General features: G+C 36.3%; 1 protein-coding gene across 1 annotated transcript in view; it reads left to right on the forward strand.

Moving 5' to 3' along the window:
* The window catches only part of prim2 (DNA primase subunit 2), a 159461-nt gene that overhangs the window by 96916 nt on the left and 39232 nt on the right, over positions 1–23313 (forward strand). Inside the window, exons 11-13 of the mRNA XM_056471464.1 lie at positions 3603–3670; positions 7147–7219; positions 10271–10456. Coding sequence (XP_056327439.1) covers positions 3603–3670; positions 7147–7219; positions 10271–10456 — 327 coding nt within the window. The remainder of the gene's footprint in view (positions 1–3602; positions 3671–7146; positions 7220–10270; positions 10457–23313) is intronic.

Raw genomic sequence — 23313 nt, forward strand, 5'->3', positions numbered from 1 at the left:
TTATGATTTTTTTAAATGGATTTTCAACACAATTTTCTTGTATAATCACTTCAAGTTTAATTCAGTTGCTTTAATGACATTTTTATGATGGTGACCATGGAACAATGTATTCCACAATGCCATATGTTCAGAAACGCAATGCAAAGAGAAGAACTGCACTTTAAATGAACTTTAGCTTATAGTAATGTTCAACAGCATGAGGAGTATGCAGAAATTGTAATATACTTGCCAGTCTTTATGCACTTCGTAAAAGTGATGGATGTGACCTTGTGAAAATCACATCAGGCTCCAATCCAGCGTCTTCTATACCTGACAGTCTGAACTGAAAGTGATTGTCATGCTCAGGAATGGACAGCAGTGACCTGGCTCAGGGCCATAACCGCCATCTTCCTCATCTTTCTGTTGGCTCTCCACTGAAATGCACACTGACCCCTCCGCACGCCAACCCTCTATGCCACTTTCCTGCTTCTGACTTCTATTTCCTGCCAATTATCTGGATCACCAACATGGCTGTAGTGGAGTAATGACTGTGTCTCTTTCTGTCTGCCGTTAGTGAGACGTCGTGGCCGGTGTATGTTGCTTTAATGGCTTCTCATGGCCACGAACGACAGATAGGAGACATTACTGGAAGTGTCTCATTAAATGACCATGAAATTGAAAGCTGCTTCCCATCTGACAAAGAGTTTGTTCTGAGCTTTTATCTGTGATGACAGGTGGTCTGGATTTCACTTGATAACATAAAAGTATAAAATGGCTTCTCAGATTGTCTTTTACGTAGTGTGTATGATCAATTTTGTTTTCAGAAGTGTCAGAATTGCAAACATTCTTTTTTCCCTCGGATGTTTCATAAAATTATCTCACAATGCCTGGATTCAATAGAAATATCAAGTCACCTTTTTCTGCTTAAAGGCCTGCCCAGGTTATGTCTTTTAACTCGGTTATTTTCTAGTATTTGCACTACTGCTTAGGGACTTCTCTGAGAATAGCTCTGCAGCAGTCATTTCTATTTTTCTGATTTTCTTATTGATACTGTCAAGGCCATGAAATCCATATTGGCCAGAGAGAGAACTTTACCTCAGTGACATTTAAATCTGCAGCATTTAATCTTTTAAATGTGCTTTCTGGTCTCGCTTCGAATATAATCAGACCGAAAGTGACGAGAATAATAACAATAAAAATTATTATTACCCATGAAATAGTTGGAAAGAAATCTCAACACTCAAATGGCCGATCTGCACCGTAGTTTTTATCATTTAATATAGGACTGAGACTCATACTCTTCTTCTTATAAAAATCACCATTAAAAGTCTAACTTTGAGCGATCTTGATCATTACATTTGAAGTTAAGTTTTAAATCAATGGAACATGGATGTGCAAAATATTTATTCACTCACTGGACTCTTTATTGGGCGTACTTTTATTTTAACCTACATGGCTAAACAATAAGGACTGCCCGATGCCCCAGGGTCAGCGAGAGACACTCTGGACAGTAGCCTTGTCGATAAAGTTTTTAATTAATGCGACTATTTGTCAGTTGCATGCAAATACAGTCTTAAAATTGAGAAGCAGTTTGTGCTTTTAAGCCTTTAAATGCTAGCATCTCTGTGATTTCGTAAACACCATACTGCTTTTCTGTTCCTCTTTTCTGATTGGATGTTGTGAGCATGCTATTTTTTTCTGTAACCTTGAAACAACCAGTACAGCAAAGTCAGCCACCTTTTATTCATTCATTTCTTTTTACCTTAGTCCCTTTATTAATCAAGGGTCACCACAGCAGAATGAACCGCCAACTTATCCAGCATATGTTTTATACAGCGGATGCCCTTCCAGCTGCAACCTATCACTGAGAAAGTCAGCCACCTTATGTTTAATAATTTAGAACTGCAATAACCTGCACGTTTTCCATGCTGCTGTTTTCATTTGCATAAAACTTTGACTTTTGATCATTGTACGTTTATTAACATTTTTAAAATATTTAAATTCTAGATTCACAGGCATTATTTTTGACACACCATTTAAAATACGTGGCTTAGAAATAGCTTTTAATTTCTTAATTTTTTTTTTTGGTGGGACCAGTGAAAATTTTGGCAGGACTAGTAAAAACTCTTAATCACTGGCCTGATCAGGCCTGTAGAAAAATTGCTTAGCATTGAACCCTGACCTAGTTGATCCACCCTTTGCCTTCTGCAGACCTTCTTCTTAAGCGTTTTGTGAGTTATGGTTGCTGTATATTAGCTCAACCCAATCTGCTCATTCAAAAACCTTCAGCAGATCATCATAACCTCATCCTAATACACTGAGTTGCTGTCATTAGCCAATGCAGTGGTTGATTGAGTTGTGTTAACCAGCTGTTGAACAAGTGTATAGAGACTTATAAAAGTGACCTGTGAGAGTGTAGATTTGAGTACTTTGAATAATGCAAGAGCATTATTATCATCATTCTCTTCGGGATCATTTTTATTTCAGTGAGCTAAGACCTGAACCGAGATATTGAGATTTATGTGAACATTGATTTAACTAAAATTTAAGTACCATAGCTAATATTTCTGTTTAATTCAAGTATTTATTTATTTATTTTTAATAAAGTTTTATTTCGGGTGGCGCAGTGGGTAACGCTGTCGCATCACTTCAAGAATGTCGCTAGTTTGAGTCCCGACTGGGCCAGTTGGCATTTCTGTGTGGAGTTAGCATGTTCTCCCTGTGATGCCGTGGTTTTTCTCTAAGGCGCTCCAGTTTTCCCCACAGTCCAAAGACATGTACTGTAGGTGAATTGGATAAGCTAAATTATCTATTGTGTATGTGTGTATGTCCTGGTATGTCCCAAACTAGATGTTACGAAACACCATTATGATGCGGCTAAATATCAACTTCGATATAAATGGCCCTGGGAGTAAGTAAAGTTTTGCTTCACTCAATTTTGTAAATGAGCAGAAACCTCCATTGAACCACTTTAGCTAAACTGACAGACTTGACAGTCTGAAAATCCTGGAAATGTTGGCGCTCTTCATTTGAAGTTTGTTCCTTTAAGTATGTTTCAGCACTGCTGAGCTGTTATTCCTTTTATTCCTCTAAATCCATGAATGTCATCATTGATACTCACTTCATTTGTTTAAATGAAACCCTGTTGTGGATTTAGACGGTAGACAATCGAGTTTTAAGGGTTGTGTGTCAGTAGTCATTGGACTGGAAAGTGTGCTGCCTATGCTGCAGTTTGTCATCGTCTCGATGGCTTGATCATCCTCAGACCTCCCTGTCTCTTCATCATTGTCTCCGTTTTGCTTCAGTTAACAGATATCCTGACACGTTAGCGGTAAAGCTGATTTATGATCTTGTGGTAGAGATTTAAAAACATTATTTACTGGTGGGGGAAAAAAACTATTTCACCTAGTAAAGACTTTTTCTTTGTGTTCATTCAATTTAAGAGTTACGTTTTTGTATGATGTGTACCTTTTTGAAGATCAAAAAGTCTATCATTCTCAATCTGTTCGGATAAATTCACAGTTCATGCTCCAGTTATTGACCTTTTTGAATGTATTCCACTGCACTGCTATAAAAATAGCATTAACCTCTGACCTGTGTTTTACGTTTTTCTTTTCTTTTAGATGACTGCTCGATCTCTGCCAGCGGTACAGTCTGATGAACGCCTCCAGCCCCTTTTGAGTCACCTCAGGTAATTGACGTCTGTAAAAAATGTCTTCAAGTATAAAACCGTACACTTGCTTTGCTTTGTGAATATTACAGCAATTAAAGGAAAGCCACCGATTTAATTCAGACATATCCACACGAGGCTTTTCTTTTGAAAAATACTACTCTAGACAACATTCCCACAATAATCCTCGGTTTTGTTTAGCAGTTACCTTGGCCTACTGAGAGCAGATCAAACGTTCCACTCAAGGCCAACCGTCTCGCAAAGTGACTCCGGCTGCTTTGCTTTATCTCTCACACTCACTTTCATTGAGTTCTTTTCATTAATGGTCTGGGCACAGTCCCATTATGATGCACCAAGGGTCCTCCATGTGTGAACCCACTCTTCCATTTTGGCAGCAGCCCAGCGGGGATACCAGTGTAGATTAAAGCCAGGCTTCTCAGTCGTTGGCCACATCGCATTCTCATACAAGCATGTCCCTCCAATTGCTCGCAATGAAGGGGAACAATGGCAGCATTCCCAGCAGTCAATTCATTTGCTTTTTGATGGACTCTGAATGAGAGCATTTTAATTGGATGTGTCTTTAGAGACGACAGTTGTGGCTGCGGAGGATTGGCTAGTAGGCTCTTTTACTTTTTGTCAACGCTGGGCTAGCCAGATAAGGGGTGTGAAGGGCCAGCGCGAAGCTAAACACTGAGGGAATGCAAAGGAATTGGGGAGAAGGGCCTGGAAATGCTTAATTCATAGCATCACACATGGCTTCAGTGTTTGGTTGGAGCAGACTTAAAGAAATTCTTTGCATCAGTCCTGCTTTGTATGAGTGCCTTATAAAGTTGTCAGATGTTGTGAAGAACTTATGATGATTTCTGGACGACTTTTATTGGATGTCAGTGGATGCAGCAGCACAGTTTGACTTTATGAAATGACAGGGTGACAATTGATTTATGTCTTTCATTTTTACACTTTCACAGAGATTTTATAGCAGTAATATAATTACTTTGTCCTTAACATATAAAAAAGTAACTTTCATTAAAACAAATTCAAAAGTTTGGGATTTAGATATAATATTTTTCCCAAAAGCTGCATTCATGTGATGAAAGTACATTTTAAAACGCAAGTCATTTTGTGAAAGATTATTACACAATACAGAGTAAAAGCTGAACCCAGTGTCACACTGTCAGAAATCATTTAATTTCCTCATTTGCTGCTCAAAAACATTTCTTGCTACTGTTAATAAAACTGCTATTAAAATCTTTAAAATGAAAGATTTTAGGATTAAATGGTACAGTAAATGGGAAGTTCAAAAGAAAAACATATATTTAAAACTGGTTATATACAGTTGAAGCCAGTATAAGCCCTCCTTTTTCAAATGTTTTTCAACTAACGTGTAACAGAACAAACAAAAGATTTTTTTTTTCACAATATTTCCTATAATATTTTTTCTGGAGGAAGTTATTTGTTTTATTTCGGCTAGAACCAGTTTAAAGGGCCGTGAACCCTCCCCTATCTCAGCAGGATGTTTTCACACCTCTAGTTTGAAAAAGGTCAGGAAAGTGGCTGAGTCCAGCTTTGTTTAGGTGGGAGTGTCGAGCGGTGAAATAGGGAAGGTTTGGCATGAAAAGGAGAGTGTCATTATATGCGCTACAACTTGTTTCACAGCAGCAACACAAGCACAGCCGCAGGGGAGATGGACAGTGATTCGGAGAGCAGCATTTAGCGTGGATCTTAGAGCTGTGTGGAAGTGGAGGATCTTCAGTCTATAATATTGTAGTGATATTACTGTAAATTAGTTACTAAATCATTTTGACTAAGGTATGTCTTTAAAACTGAAGGAGTACTGCTGACGATACTTACTATCTTTGCCATCTGAATAAACGTAAACAAAGGTCATTGATCGCTCACTTACCAAATTCGTAGAGACGGGACAATCAACATGAACTGGAAGCACGTCGAGTGGCAAATCCGGATTTCACCATTTCCAGATTCGAAAAGCTCACCAGTAAAAAAATGTACCTTAAGAACATATTTTTGTCGCATGTTAGCAGACCACTGTAATCCAAATGTCTGGGTCCACATGTGGGCTGTGCTCTCATCTCGGGGAAATGGAAGTTAGTTAAGGCACATTTATAAGCGCAACACTGATGACCCATGTCTCTGAACAATTCATCTACTAGTTTGAATTACAGTTGGCAACACAACGTGGCGTCTCTCTAAACACTGTAACAGGTAAAATAGTATTTGAAGCTATATCATGTATATTAATGAAGTTGCATCTCGTTCACATTAGAACGCACTGATTGGTTCGAATCAAGTCTTTCTCATGAATTAATGAACAGATGTGCTGAAAACTCAGTGATGTCACTTTTCTACCGGCCGATACAGAAAGCCAATCTCCATGCTGGAACTTACACAATGATCTCACCGCTGTAACATTGCTTTCAAATTTCAAAGTTATATATATATATATATATATATATATATATATATATATATATATATATATATATATATATATATATATATATATATATATATATATGGATGGATGGATGGATGGATGGATGGATGGATGGATGGATGGATGGATGGATGGATGGATGGATGGATGTTTCTCAAAAATGTATTTTGGTGTTTCGTAACCCTCAATAATATTAGCCCTTTTAAGCAATTGTTTTTTCGATTGTCTACAGAACAACCCATCATTATACTATAACTTGCCTAAATAACCTAGTTAAGCCTTTAAATGTCACTTTAAGCTGAATGCTAGTATCTTAATACCTAGTAAAATATAATTTATTGTCATCATGGCAAAGATGAAAGAAATGAGTTATTAGAAATGAATTATTTAAACTTATGTTTAGAAATGTGTTGAAAAAAAATCTTCTTTCCGTTAAACAGAAATTGGGGAAAATATACAGGGGCTAATAATTCAGGGGGATAATAATTCTGACTTAAACTGTATATTTGTACCAATGATAAATTCTTTACTGTCACATTTGTTACATTAATTTAACGCATTCTTGCTGAATAGAAGTAGTAATTATTACTTTTTCTTAAAAAGAAAAAACTTTCTTGCACAATCTGTGCTATGGGCCATCTTAAATATGGATTATTATATTGGGAGGTGAGAGCTCAGTAATGTTTGAGGAAAATTAGCATCACGTTTTCATATAAAATTCAGTGACCTAATACTTGGCTTGACTGAAAAAAAAACTACTACTACTATGCCTAGATATTTTGTTTTTCCTTTGTATAGCAAAAATGCTTCCAACTAAAGATTAATCAATTATACAGCATTGTTATGCAGGCGTCAAATCTGCGTATTGCAGAATCTGTATTGTTTTGAGGTATGTGCTTTGCTTGTTATGTTTCCTGACCAGAAAACAGGAATGCATTTGAATAACTTCTCTATGTTAATCAGTTCTCTACTCTGACCTTGTGTTTTATTTTTTTCTTCACTGTGATTGGCTCTCATCATTTGTCCCTTATTTCTGTCTCAGCCATGCTTATGTGGGCCAGGATTACAGCATTCAGAAAAACGTTGGAAAAATTTCTCTGGAGCAGATTGATTCAGTAAGTATGGACTTAATTTGGGCTGCAATAATTCTGTAAATTGCATGTCAAAATATTGTGTACATATGTGTGAAAATTTAGCAAAAAAAAGAAAGAAAGGAAACGTGCTACATAGAATGCATTGGGAATTTGTAAGATTTATTGGGTCTCAGGAGCTGTACTTCACTTCTTGCTTTAAATTTGACACTTGTGACTTGCACTCATGTTAAGGTTTTCCTTTCCCTGAACACTCAAGTTACTAGGACATTGAGAATGTCCTACTTTGGGGGCTGGAATGAATGTGCACAGATGTGTCTAGGGTAGAAAGCTGTCTGTCTGTGTGTGTCTGTTTCTTTGTGTTGTGCATGTCATCTCAGGGCCGGTTCAGTTCCAATTAAGTGGCTCATCAGCACATGCAAATTTTGTCCTTCACTTTTTGCTTTTATTTGAACATTATAGACTGCATGGAAAATTCGTGTAATTAAAGGCTTTGCATTAAACAAAGGCTTTAAAAATGTTTTGATTCCTCACTTCAATCATGCACCACATCCTAACCAGGTGCGGTAAAGCTTTGTCTTAATTTTTAGTGACTAAACTTAATTGTGCATTTAAAATATCTCTTGATTGGCTGTGATTGTGTCACAAGTGTTTTGGGTTCTCAGTGGACTTACATTCTCTGTCTTTGACATCTTTGAAAAGATTGATAACTGCACTTTGCTAATTATAATGCCAGGCATTTTTCAAGTTCCTTTGAAATCCAAATGAATGTTGTTGTTTTTTTCTTTCCTTTGGTCAGTGTTTGTATCTATAAGTTAGGCCTCTACAAAACACAGACATGTATAGCTGTAAAATAAATAAATAAATAAATTGTATTGTTTAGCCCAGGGGTGTCCAAACTCAGTCCAGGAGGGCCAGTGGTCCTGCATATTTTAGTTCAACTCCAATTAAACACACGTAAACGAGCTAATCAAACTGTTTCTAGGTATACTCAGGGTGTCCGCGTGGTCTTTAAAAGTATTAAAAGTTAAATAAATCAATGCATAGAAATTTAAGGCTCTTAAAAAGAAGTCTTAAATGCTATTTTGCCAGGTATTCAATTTTTGACAATACAATGTATGGTTGTATGCTAAAGTTTGCCTGAATTGAATCTGCGAATATCACGATGCTGTGTATTTTATAAAATCCTACTAGATTTGACATCAAACTGCTTCTGATTTACTGCAGTAATCAAGGCAACACATGCACTTCTATAGGCACCGACCTGCTGAATTAGCTAGATTTAATAGATTTTTATTCAGAATATGAATAATGTTTTAGTTTTGAAATAGTTTCCTACATTTCTATTTAGTAAAAGTACTGCAAGTTCTCGCCAGTGTTTCCAGTTGAAGCCTAAAGTGGTTATAATAGGGCTGGGTGATTATTCGAAAAGTAACCGAAATCAACATTTAGAATCTATAATCGATCTAATTTTTCCAGGACGATTTTTTTCAATTTTTTTCCCTAAGTGGAGTCAGGTGACCCTGTTTTGTTCAAGGCTGTGGCTGATTTATACTTCTGCAGCCACATCTGATTTCTGGTCAAGTAGGAAGATGGACCCATTCTTGAACCTTACTTTGCACTACATTGATGATGATTGGAAGCTGCGCCAGAGATGCCTTGAGACGGCATATTCTCCATTACATTAAAATTATTATTACATTAAAATTTGTTTAAAGAAGATTCAAAAATGCACTGTTTAAAATATTATTTAAAGGATGTGCAAGAGTTACTGCTTATTTTCTACTTTTAATATGAAAAACACTGAAAATGATTGATTTTGTTTCCAAGTTATTTATTTTCCCTTTTTATAAGAAAAAAATTATTGTTGATTTTAGACAATGTGTGTTTTAATTTCAGTTGATGCTTAATAAATAGTGTGTTTCCTCTAATATTATAAAATCAAGTAATGCACCCCTCATTTAGAAATCTCCCCCGATTTACTGTCCAAAATTGTCAGTGAACTATAAGGGCAATAAATAAATGAATAAATAAATAAATAATCGTTCATTAATCATAATAGAGTTAAAATGTTCAATTAATTGAGATTTTGACTTAAGGTCAAATCGCCCAGCCCTAGGTTATAAGATCTTAAAATGTATGGAAAGAGTCTTAAAAATGTCTTAAAAGGTATTGAATTTCACTCTCTGATTCCTGTATATAGCCTGATACTAGAAACTTCAAGGGAGGTGTGTTGAAGGAAGTTGGAGCTAAACTATGCTGGACACCAGCCCTCCAGGACCAATTTTGAACACCCCTGGTTTAGGCATTTCTTCCAGACGGATCTGGCATTTTGGGAGAGTGATATCGTTATTTTTTCTTCTTTTTCCAGAAGAAATTTCCTTGGTCTCATGGAAAATATTTAAAAAATAAATTTCACTGGAGGGCAGATTTTTGACTTCAACTGTATATCTATGTAAATGTGCAACTTGCCACTCTTGTGAAGTGCTGGGAAGGTTGGTAAATGCATCTGGAAAGTGCTTGAATTTGACTTTGGAAAAATGTGTAAAAATCCTGTGCAGTTTTCCAAAAATGACAAAATTCACATTTAGGAGATAAAAATAATCAAAATGTTGAGTTTCTTTCTTCCATTAATATGAGTCAAATATATTTGTACAATGTCAACATGCATTTTAGCTTATACAATATTTTGACCGATCAAATGCTCTCTGAAACGTTCTTGGCATTGCAAGATGCAACAGAAGTTGGTCACCTATAGTATTTCTGTAGAGCTGTGCATTCATACCCAGGGTTTAGCACTTGCAAATATAAGAACACACACATTCTGCTCTGGTCCTGCACATTTCACATCTAAAAAATGATCAGTTTCATTTGAATTAAACATTAAATGTTGTCTTTTAAAGCAGCGGAATGGTCAGACAGACTCAGCATTGCTTTATAAACTGTGGCTGCGATGAGCTCAGTGACTTTGTCTTCATATTTCAGTTGAAATTTAGTCAACACATCCAGTAAAGCTACTCATTCGTGGCACTTCAGGGGATCTTTAATAACCTCTCTATTGTTTATTTCCACCAGCTTTCAGGCAAGTCGTTTCCTCTGTGTATGAGGCATCTCCACAAGGCACTGAGAGAGAACCACCACTTGCGACATGGTGGACGCATGCAGTACGGCCTCTTCCTCAAGGGCATTGGTCTTACTCTGGAACAGGCCATGCAGTTCTGGAGGTCAGAGTTTGTCAAGGGGAAAGTCGATGCAGACAAGGTAACTCTTCAACTTCAGCTTGTAGCTACTTCACATTGTCCTGTTTTTTTTCGCATTCATCCCAAGACGCTTACTTCATATTTTTGTGTTATTAACAATTCTTTTATGTCTACTTTTGATTCTGCTGATGCGATTCTCTTTCTTCACCCTCAATAACTCTTAAGAGGGTCATCCAACTGAGCAAGAGAAGGTATTAGAAGGCCACGTTTTGTACTAAGGCTTGTGATAATTTGCCGCCTTTCCATCTTGTCCTTAATTACAATTCCAGAGGAACACGTGAGATCTTCGTTTTTGCGCATGGTACATTAAACAAGAAAATTACACTCCCAGTCTTAGACCTATGTTTCCCTCCTCCCCGCACTCAGCAAATGATTGCTTATTCCCAACTGATGCTCAATCAAGGAGAAACAAATGAATTTCATATCCTTACCTGAGAATGACCACCCTGTCAGGCAGGCTTATGAAGAGATCTTCAGTCCCACAAGAGCTCAGTAGCATCTCAGAAATCACTGATTTCACGCTGTATTTCTGCTTGACAGCTCCAACTGTTTTGGAACTCCCCGTTTTATGCTATCCTGTTTAAATTGGGAATGTGTATGTCATAGTGCCATTTCTTTTTTGAGTGTAAAATGACAAATTGATTATAGTGTGAGTGTGAATGAGAGTGTGCACTGGGGATTGCGTGATTACATTCTCAGGGCCAGTGTCCTGACATTTTATCCTACCCATCAGATTATGCTACCACCACTGTATTTGAATGGATCTGAGGTTGGGGTTAGGGATTAGGTAGGTTAGGGTGATAAGACAGCTTCATATTACGCTACTCCACATTAAAATTTACACTTGTAGCAGAATCTGATAGGTAGCATTTGCATCATCAAAATATGCTACCTACTTTTTGAATCGGAGGTAGGACACTGACAAGGTAGGACAAATTGACAGAACACGGAGTTGGGTGGCAGGGCATTCTTCAGTCAAACTGTCTAGAATCATTGGTGGTTCATTCTGAATGAAATGCCTAAGCAGGAGTGATCAAAAAATTGTTTCAATTATATATTTTTGTCGTTATTTACAAAAAATCCCAATATATCATTCAGCAACTGTAGTTTGTTTACCAAAAAAAATGTCAAGCATATTTAGAACAAAAATAACATGATGTATAAAAAAGACTCAATCAAAGTTAAGCAATAAATAGAATATAAAGCTTTAGTAAAGCTTTATATATATTTTTTTAAGCTAGGCTTTAGTATTATTACTTTTATATATTTCAATAACAAAATGTCAGTTCCCAAGTTATAAACATGTATGAATAATGGTGGAATCTTAATTGACAATATATTTTCACAAGTTATTTGCATCATTTAAAGGTGCTGTATACAAGTTTTTGACTCTACAGCATAAAAATACCATAATATGTTTGCAGATATTTAAGAAACATGCTAAGTGAACATTCTTGTTTATCTGAAAAACAAGGCTAAAGTCAGACATTCTGCTTTTAAAAATGTGTGTTATGTGCTGGAACATCTGTCTTTGTTCTTTTAACCCACCCCATGCCAGTTTAGCCAATTATATTTTAGCACCCCAGGTTGCCTTGTTGGAAAACATTTTATTCATTCAGTCTTGCAGGCTCTCAAAGCATGTGTCCGTAACCGAAATGCAACCTCCAGTGGACAGATGTCAGATTCAGAGTTTCCACATGAGGTTATTAATTAACAAATAATGTAAATATTACGAACGTAAACATTGGGTCAGCAGGTTATATTGTAACCCCATGTCCTAACAATGGGGTTTGCTGTGAAATTTGCAGTGATATGCAGTTTGGCTGTTGCACCAGACTAAACTTGAATACAGCCATTCAGAAGCACAGAATAGTGCATTTACTGCACTCCAACGAAATGGTAAGGTTTATTACCTAATTAATGTATATTAAACCTTCTTTAATATTATTAAATATACATGCTGAATCACAGACATATGTTGATTTGCATTGAGTCACAGTTCTAAAATTTATTTCCAAACGGTTTATTTTATTAAAGAGGGGAACTATCTGCTGCTGTTTTCAGTAGTATGGCAATAAATTGCATGTAAAATGGCATTTAAACTCACATTATTAGCATTTACCACTGAATAAAGCACATGAGGTGTACCTGAGGTGATCATTGTCATAGTATCTGTTGTTCAGCTGTAAGAAATAGAAGCCATTTCTAAAATATAAATTTCAGGTGTTTTAAATTTGATGATCCCCCCCGTAAATAATTTGTTTATTTACCATATGCAGATGCATTATAAACATTCTAATGTCACACCTCATCTAATTTCCCATTTAACGTTTAGGTTTCTTATTTATAAGCATCCGAGAATCCAATATGTATTATTGTTCATGTTATGAAGCTGTTGAAAAGCTAACCATTAAGATTTTGTGCCTAAACGTTTTCTAAATTTCCTTCCCATAACATAACAGGATTTAATAGACTGTATGTGTGTCAGCAGCTCAGAGATCCAATACGCAATTGATCTACTTTGTGCACAAGTGTTGACTGTCCAAGAAATTTAAAATGACTGAGCGTTGCTAAGCACTAACATATTTCTGCACTAGTGGCAAAACTTCAAGAGAAATCTCCTAAAACTCTCTGAAACCCTGTCTGTTTGAATGCTTTGGAAATTTGTAAGGCATTCATGACTACTTAAAGGATAGCATTCTGTAATGAATATCATTTAGTGCTGCAGATTATACTGTAAATCTGTGCTTCAACATTACCAGTAAATATTCAGTAATGTATTCGATTAAGGCAACTTAGTTCAATTCTGCAACCACAATGAGTGCACACAAATAGAGTGAAATGTTTTTTTCCCTCCTCTCTCTCCTTTTGGGATGAATACATTATTCATGGGCAGATTCACAAGGACGGTGCAGCCTGCGTGTTGAACAATACAGTACCTGCAACAACATGATGGTTTTGATTAGTCTGCAATTGAGGTGAATATCAGCGTCTGAAGTAATCGAAAACGAAAAAGCCACATAAAAGGATCTGTCCATTTCTTCGCTTTCACCTGCTGGGCAATATTCTGAGAAATCATTGTAAAGCAAAAGGTGTTTCAAAAGATTTTTTAAAAGAGAACTGTGCTTTTGCATTTTGGAGGAAATTAGATGTCAGTTTACTTTTGAAAAAGCAATGAATCAAGATCAAGAAGACAGACAAGATGGGAAATGCATTACCAAGCACCTCTGCAAAGCGTAGTCTAAAAATTGCTATAATAGATGAACAGGGATTGATTATTCTGAATCATAATAAAAGTGTTGTTGACTTAAGGCATTCATCGAGAATTATCAATGTTAAAGAGTTCATACTGTAAGCCCAGAGAGAAAACATATATGTCTAATATATGTTTTAGTTTTATGACAGGACAATTCTGTTCATTTTTCGAAAGCACATAAACTGTAGTTTTGCAAAATAGCTGAAATGAGTTTCTTCAAGTGTTAAAGAGATTGTTCACCCAAAAGTGAACATTAACTCACTATTCGCTTACTCTCAGGTCGTTTAGAAACCTTTGAGTTTCTTTCTTCTGTTGAACACAAAAGAAGATATTTTGAAGAAAGCTGAAAGCCTGTAATCATGATTTTATTGTAAAAGAAAAATTCAATGGAAATCAATTGTTACAGGCTTTCAGCTTGCTTCAAAATATCTTCTTTTGTGTTCACAGACGAATGAGGTTAAATAGGTCTTAAACAAGTGAAGGGATTGTAAATGATCATAGAATTTTCAGTTTTGGGTGAACTATCCTTTTAACTATTGGTTAGGTTCAGTTGAATTGATGGATTTAAAGTTTCAACTAGGGCTGTGCGATTAATCGAAATCTAATCACAATCGCGATTTGAAACGATGTCATTAGCTAATCGCAAGAGGCTTCATAATTATGAAATGTTTATGTATTATATAATTTCCTCCACCCAGAGCAAATTGGTCTTACAAGCCAATTGAGTAAGCACACTTTTGTTCAGCCCAATCAGAATAGCGCAAACCCACCTATGTGGAAAGCCCACAATAAAACAACTAGCAAAGCGTGGACTCATGGGATGATGGCGTCTGTCGCTTCAGAAGCATTAATAGACTGCTTAATATCAAAGAAAAACAGCATGTCAGTAATATGGAATATTTTGGTTTCAAAGTCACAGACACTGAACAAATGGGTCATTTGTGTAAGTTGTCGCAGAATTGATGCCATAGCATGAGGAAATACAACATCTAGCACCCAAAAAAGCACCACAGGAGGCTAGATTAGGAGTGTCTTGCCTAAAAGTCAACTAAAAGGATCGCCAGTGACACTTAATCTAGTAGCTAACAACAGCAAAGTACAATTTCAGAGTTGTTAGCAGCTATAACACCATATTAAAAAACATCACGAAGGCACCAGGAGATAACTAACGTCATAACTCACTACTGCTTGCTCTAGAGAAAAATGTGTGTTTCATTTCTGAATATCTGAATACAAACTTAATATCTGAATATAAACCAATTTGAATAAAGTTGGAGTTGGTTAATATCTTTTCAGTTTCTTTTTTAACTAACACTCACTGCATTTTAGCAGTAAGAAGCTACGATACGGAATATTGAGCTGAAGCTTGACTACAAAATTAAATCGCAAATCAAATCGAAATAGCAATATCTGTTTATGTTTATCTATATTTTTCCCAAATCGCACAGCCCTAGTTTAACCAAATGTTTCTTACATTTAAGATAACAAGTACATTTGTTGTGCATTTTACGTTGAAAATAATGAAAACAAGGCGACGCAGTGGCGCAGTAGGTAGTGCTGTCGCCTCAGAGCAAGTAGGGTCGCTGATTCGAGCCTCAGCTGGGTCCAGTTGGCGTTTCTGTGTGGAGTTTGCATGTTCTCCCTGCATTCACGTGTGTTTCTTCTGGGTGCTTCGGTTCCCCCACAGTCCAAAGACATGCGTTTACAGGTGAATTGGGTATAGGCTAAATGTCCGTAGTGTATAAGTGTGTATGGATGTTTCCCAGAGATGGTTTGTGGCTGGAAGGGCATCCGCTGCGTAAAACAAGCTGGATAAGTTGGCGGTTCATTCCGCTGTGGCAACCCCCGATTAAAAAGGACTAAGCCGAAAAGAAAATGAATGAATGAATAATGAAACATTAAAAATCAATTCGAAATAATGTAGATTGATGGCTTTAACAAAGCTTGTTGCGTTGATTAATAACATCAGAGCTCATAGTTGATCTGTATTTCAGTTATTGTAAAAAAAATCAATACCATAATAAAGAAAAGTAGGTAAAGTTTTTTACTTCTGGAACCTGCCTGTTGAACTTTTTCATGGATGCTGTCTAAATTCATTAGACACACTTTTTTCTGCCCTCTGTACAACCTTTTTTCCTCCATACTCGTATGTAGATAAAGTCAGCGGACAGATGCCACCCTACATGTAAAGACCAGTGCCCCTGTGCAATGCAATTACATTTTCTTGTAATATAATACCCTGGAGCTGTGTATTCAAGCGCTATCCTACTTCTTGCTTTTTCATTTCCACACATGCCTCAACAGCGGTAGCTTAAATAGGACTAGCAGGACAAGAATGGTTAGCGGTGTCCGCCCTCAGAAAATCAAAATCCAGGCCAATTTTGTTACATTAGAAAAAGCTGTGAAGCTCTGAAATTTCTGTGCACCGTCGAGCGGAAAGATCTAATATTCATATCCTGCATGTCCTGTTCTTTGTTTTTGTCCTTGCTCTTAACATGTTCCCTCAAGCAAAATTCAAGTGCAGATATAGTGCGCTTGGAAATGAATGAGTAAATTTGGATGGGCATGCCAAAGTAGTTTAACCCTGCAATAGATGGGCCAGCTGTCTAGGGTTTAAACTGAATGGAGCCCGAGTCGTTGGGATTGTATCCAGCATCCCTGCCTCCATATTAGAAGGGAAAAATTGGTGAATAGAGTAGATGTAGTTTGTATTGATTATTATTATTTAATTATTGTTCCAATTGTTCCATTGTTTGGGGTCAGCAGGCTGGTGTACTCCTATTGTTTGGGGATACAATGAACTGATCAAAAGGCAGTAAACACTTTAAAGTTTTAAATTTTTTTATTATAATAATGTTTTATATTTAAAGCTTGACTACACTGTGTAATTTTTAATAATCCTAAATGATTGTACCATGTCAGACTGCAGGAAGATGGCTCTCTTGTCACATTGTAAGATCTCAGCTGTCATAATGTCAGACTGAACAACAATGAAGATGCGCCAAAAACTCACCTGGAGTTTGACGTCATCCATCTTTGACACTTTCACTATCCAGCGTTCTGAAGTGATACCTCACAGTAAACATAAACAATCTGTAGCGGCAATTTTGCACACAGCGTGCATTAATATAAAAAAATAATAAAAGTTTTGACATTTCCCTGCAGTGGTTTCAAGTTGTCGCATGGATTGCATCATTAGATTTGGTGCTCCTATAGAGTGGAGGAACTATGACGTCACCTTGTAGTCTATTCGGCTTCTAGTTCCCTCGATAAAATCCCCTTATGATTTTCCTATAGGCTTTTCGAAGATTGCAAATAATAAGCTGTGTTTAAACACTGTTCTTTACACTTTTGGATCTTAAATACAAACACAAGAACTGAAAAGCTAACATTAGGCTATAACCTACTACAGTGCCTTCAGGGTGCTCGCCTGTGATGTCAGCACCACCCTGCTACAGACAACTTTTCAAGCTTATTTTTAGAAATATGGTCCATGACAAAGATTTACTCTCAGTTTATTATATTAGAATCCACGCTATATATTATAAACAAATAAATACGCAAAAACCCATCTGTATAGATCTACGTACCTTTTTTTTACGTGCAAAAAACATTTTGTTTTGCTTTACGGTTGTTGTAAAAGTTTTAAAACTATGTTTAAAAGTGCCTATATAGTATTATCATAAGGCATATTTAAATAAGTGCATCACTCGTGTGCATACAGCCCTCTTCCCTCAGTAACAGACGACAGAGATGCGGCGTGAGGGACAAGTCTATATGCCTGCAAGTCCCATCATAGATGGAGAACAACATTCAGTATTCTTTTTTTTTGTCATGAAGTACAGTGAAACGCAACCCATACCGTCACATATGCTATAAATTTTAAGGAGGAGTGTGAATACTGCAGTTGATGATGATAGAGTTAAATGTGTTCATATAAAGAGAAAGATGAAAAATCGACATCACGTTAAAATGACAGTTAACATGCATGTATTTTTTACACATTTATTCACACGTTTGCATTACTGAGAGCAGAAAGGAGACAGGCTGCACTGGTAAGCAGTATCCCATAATATCGTTTAATTAAAATAAATGATCAACAAATGAATCTGTTTTGACAGTCTTTACAGGTGAAGGCATTATCTACACACAGTATAATTCCCAATTAGAAAAATACTACAAACTATAAAATACTCTTAATGAAAATAATTCATGACAAATCCAAATGTCCAATGCAAGCGAGGTACGTTCCAGACCAGTTCTGCTCGATGTCCTATAATCAGGGCTTGACGCTTACTTTTTTCAAAAGGAGCACATGCGCTCCTAAGTTGAAAATTATGAGCACATTAAAGAATTTTAGGAGCACAGTGAAAATGTATAAAGTAAATAGTGCTTTTGCCTAATAAATGTACCCAAGGAGATCTTTAATAGCAAAGCAGTTTCAGTTATTTCAATACAATAAGTACAATAGGTTTTATTTTACTGTAACTTCAGCTTAAATAAATTATAAATAATTATTAAATACTAAGCTGCATGAGGGTAGCAGTCAACAGCAATATTGGGATCAAATTGCTCTAATGAAGGCCTCTCTAAACTGATCTGAATCAAGTCTTCAGTTGTGGACATGCCTAGACAGCTTGTTGAATTTTTTGATCCAGTTTCGAGAAGAAAAAATATCTTTCACACTGGGCAGCAGAAATAGGGAGTTATTGTTATAAGTTATTGTTAAGTTAATAAAAATATTTCATGATCACTTGACCAGATTTACCCATCATGTCCTCGGGAGTTTGTTTTACATATAAAATTTGTGCAGTCTGAATTTACAAGGAAAGGACTCAAGACTCAACTTTGTGTACTTGGTATTGAGTAAAAGGCCTAATCAGACCTAATCAGTCTCAGAAAACCTTAGTTTTCAGATGTCTCCATTTTCCTCTGTCCACACTGACACAGAGCAGCAGCATTTTAAACGGCTTCTTCAGCTTTTTCAAAATGCTCGGTTTTTGGGGCTTGAAAACTCGGGGGTAGTGTGGATGGAAGGCGTAACTGTAGCAATACTTATGCGTTTTAAAACTAAAATGTATTAGTGGAAATGGGCTTTAAGTGAAAGCTTAATGTTTGTGGATCTAGTTCTTCCAGTGTTTTAGTTCCAGTTAGTTCTTCTGTGAGCTGCAGACTTGATTTGATATAGTAAAATCAACAAAATTCTTACTGTTTGTTAAAATTGTTACATGGTTAACAGAAAGTGAGGGAAAGAAGCATGCTGAACAGAAATGCTAATGGGCGTTTTATATCAGACATGCACTGAAGCAGTGGACCAATCACAACAGTCTGGGCCATCTGACCAATCGGAGCAGAGAAGGCTCTCTGAAAGGAGTTTTGAAAAGAACAAATCTTCAAATTCATCAATTCATTTGTAAAATTAAGTCTTTTTTAATGTATTTATTTTTACCTTGGCTGCTAACAATTAAATCAATTGTGTGAGACCTCCAAAACAAAATGAGTATCGTTTAGTTGTCATTCTAAAGGCACTTTAAATGGTGCAAATGCTGAAAAAAATTTAAAAATCTTTTTGGAAACTTTCCTGAAAAAAGAAAGAACCTTCCACAGTATGCCGCCTCTGCTTAAAGCCGAAGCAGTTCTCAGGCTTCGAACATTTGCCATGCTGCACTGCCGGCGCCGAACATGCTTGAGTTCAAAGAGGTGCTTTTACTTTGACTACTGCTAAGCCACTTTCACAGACTCAAAAGCAGTCAGGGGGTGTCCATTTACAAATATTCCTTCTCTTAGCCGCCAACCATTCCTCTGGAAGAAGTCAAGAGGTGACAAAAATAAATAAATAAACACATCCAGACAAACACATTCTCTAGCGGTCACGCACCGCCACTCACAGAAGTGCCCCATTTCCAGGGTGGCTGCGTCCCCCTCAGTCTGCCCTCTCAGGTGGAACTCGGTCCACCCACTCATAAGCTACACTGCCTTCCTTACTAACCAGCGGATGGCGGAGACGGTGGGATGCAGGTTGCGGCTCTGTGAGTGATGTATGTGAGGTGTCAAGGATATCAGACGCCACAAAGCCCTATTAGCATTCCGCTTTCAATGGCAAATAAACAACCGCAGCAACATCTCAGTCTGTACTGCCTGTTTGATTTGGTGGTGGGTGTGGGTGGTCGCAGATAATATCATGAGGAATAATCTCTTGTCCTTTTTTTATATTTGAATATATCAAATTTGATGCTGTTTTTCATTTCATGGTTGCTGTTCTTTTTTGCCTGGGCATCCATGATGTGAACCACCATTTAGCACCTAATGCCTTGTTAATAGTACCCATGCATTATATATGCGGTTCAGTTTTTATGCACCCTGATGAGTTTAAAAAGAAAAAAAAAGCTCTTTGTTGTTTGATCGTTCTCTTTTGTCGCCTGTTTGTGGGCTGAATACAATCCTGAATTTTTAGCTGATGATGAATGTTAAACACGAGATGTCATTTTAATTTGGATATTTAACTTATGATTTTAAGATAAATTATGATTTTCTTTTATGCTTTGAAGATGGTATTTAAAGTTAAGATATTTTTCTTTTCATTCAACTTTAATTTTATTTTATTTTTTTACTTTACATTCGCATGGGAGCCCTACAAAAAATATGCAGCGTGTAACGTATAACTTAACAACATAAAGCATTGCAGTCTTTATGGGAGCAGGTGGGTCCATGCTGGCCTGCTGATCATTTTTATTTGGCCTGACATCAACCCCACGTCTCTCTCTGTATCACAGAATTTGAATTCATTTTGTTAGTTGCATTAAAGGGCACCTATGATGGAAAATAACTTTTGGAAGCTGTTTGGACAGAACTGTGTGTAGGAATAGTGTATCATATTGGAGTGATAGAAACCCAACAAGTCTCTTTTTTTTTTTTATATTTCCCGACGTTAAAATAGGACCCAAATCCCAGTGATTTCGAGGCCTACCGCAATGTGACGTAGGAGTGTGGTTTTCCCCACCCACCGAATTAATTATTTTGCAAATAACCTGGGATTCAAATATTTGTTACAACTTTGTGATTTTTATAAGTTTGATAAGGAAGTTTTTACAAAGGAAGTAAAACCACTATGTAATTCTTAACCGCTATAATCGCCACAGCAGCATGGTGTCAATAAATGCTAATGCTAATGGGAACAGTGGGCGGGGATAAGCAGCTTATTTGCATTAAGCCAAAGGCTACAAAAACAGCTACAGTACATTTAGACACACAAATAGGCAATTTCTCGAGGCTATAATAAATAATCTGATGTGTGTTTTGAGCTGAAACTGTACAGACACATTCTGGAGACACCAAAAGCTTATCTTACATCTTGTAAAAGGAGTAAAATAGTTTCCAACTAAGTAGGGCACCTAAGAAGTTGGAGACTTTTAAATCCCTCAATCTCCACCCTTACAAACACTTACCATGGATTAGGTTGTCATGGTTGGACATTTTCACACTGTCAAATAAACGCCTGGCTGACAGGTTGAGTTAGATATGGGATCATTTTAAAACAATGTTTTTATCCAATGAGTCAAAGAGAACAAATTAGTCACTTCCTGATAAACTGGCAAAATTATCAAAAGGAAAATGGAATTTGCTGCCGTAGGAGAAAGCCTTTTTTTTATATATATATATATATATATATATATATATATATATATAATAAATGAAATGCACTGCACCTGAGGAGACAAAGACGAAACACAATAAACGTGTGGTGGCTTTTGTTTCTGTGCGCAGTCGCTCAACAGAATTCTGGGAGGTAATAATACCAAACCACTTTGATACTTGCTGATGGATTTTAGAATGACCAAAGCAACATTTCAGATGTTGTACAGTGTGTTCGGCCTGCTGGTTTGTCCATTAATGCCATTTCATCTCGGCAATTTTTTTAAAGATTAAAAGACTTTTTTTGATCCACATGCTGGTGTTTATTCAGTAAATGTATTTTCATCATAGTAAATGCATTTATTTTCTTAATGGACAAAACTTTATTCTAACGTTGTGTTCATAAATTTTTTTTATTGCACATTTTCAAAATGAATGCAGATCTTGGCGTTTCCATTCCATTTATGTAATATTTGGTTTAATCTGATTTGTTTTATTTCGAGCAAAAAAATCATACACTTCAAACAATTCTTTAAACAAAATACATTTCATCATCATCGAAATGGAGCGGGATAAAGCGCAAGCTCATTATTTTTTCTACCCATTACCACACACATCATTAGTCTATACTTCAACTTATTTCTTCTTTTATTTATCTCTTCTTTTTACATGAGATACCAGGGTTCCCGTGGGTCCTTAAAGTCTTAAAATGACTTACATTAAAATTCGGGAAATTAAGGTCTTAAATTGTCTTAAATTTACCGTAAAGTTGCTATAGGTATTAAATTTTCAGCCAGTTTGCTTAATGACGATAGGGAAGCACAGTTGTCCACCGTAAAACATCTAATAGTTTATCAATTAAATATGTGTGAAACAGGAGGGAAATGTAAGTCTCCGTGATTTATTAGCTTATTACTGTAGGTCGGCTACAGACGATCTGCACGTTGGTCTACACCTGCGTGCTGTCATTACGCGGTTGTCGAGGTGAGGTTCAAAATGCAAAGATGTTCAGGCTTTTTAAAAGCTGTCAATCAATATGTACTTGTTGGGCTCGGCCTCTATCGGGCCTAACTTTTATGGCCCGATTACAGCTCTAGTTCAGACGCTACCTCACAGTCAGCTTTAAACAGTTTCATTTCACTGCAAGACACCCAAAAGGCAGGTACTGTGGGTTATCCATACTGTGACGAGGCACAATTCATTTAAATCTAACAAGGACATTCAATTGAGTAGCCTATTTCAAAGAAATTAGGAAATTTTTGTGTCTTAAATTATATTTGTTAAGGTCTTAAAGGTCTTTAAAAGCATTAAAGTTTACTTTTAAAATGGTGCAAGAACCCTGGATACAGTTTTTAGCTCCGCCCTTTTGGCGTCAAATGCAATATTCAAAAACGCATAAGTGGATTGAAACATAGCTACTGACTACCTCAGCATAGCAACCTAATGTAGTATGCCCAGCAACCTAGTAGGCCTAACTCTAATAACCTTGACACTTTTTAAAGTCAAGTCAAAGTCAGCTTTATTGTCAATTCATACACATGTACAGGACATACAGAGAATCGAAATTATCAAAATAATTTGTAATTTTAATACAAAAAGTAGAATTTAAAAAAGAAATTACAATAAATACTATTACACAAATAATATAAAAATACAAACTGTACAATTACAACTAAGGGCACTTGGCATTTGCAGTAATTTGGTTTATTCCTATTAATTAGTACATTGTATTGTTCAGTACACTACATCATGTTATTGATATTATCACATTGTTTAATTTATTATGGTATTTTGAGTTGGATTAATTCTAACAGTGTAATATTTGAAAACAAAAACAACAAAAAAAACGTTTCCCTGCCTCTTTTACAGTAATGGTTTTATTTCCTTTATTCTGATTACAAATTCTACTTCAGATGAGTAATCAATACTTGTGTCAGGTCCTTTTAACCCAAGGTTAATAATCTGCCGTA

This window comes from Danio aesculapii, chromosome 13, assembly GCF_903798145.1.
Source record: "Danio aesculapii chromosome 13, fDanAes4.1, whole genome shotgun sequence".
Taxonomy (NCBI): domain Eukaryota; kingdom Metazoa; phylum Chordata; class Actinopteri; order Cypriniformes; family Danionidae; genus Danio; species Danio aesculapii.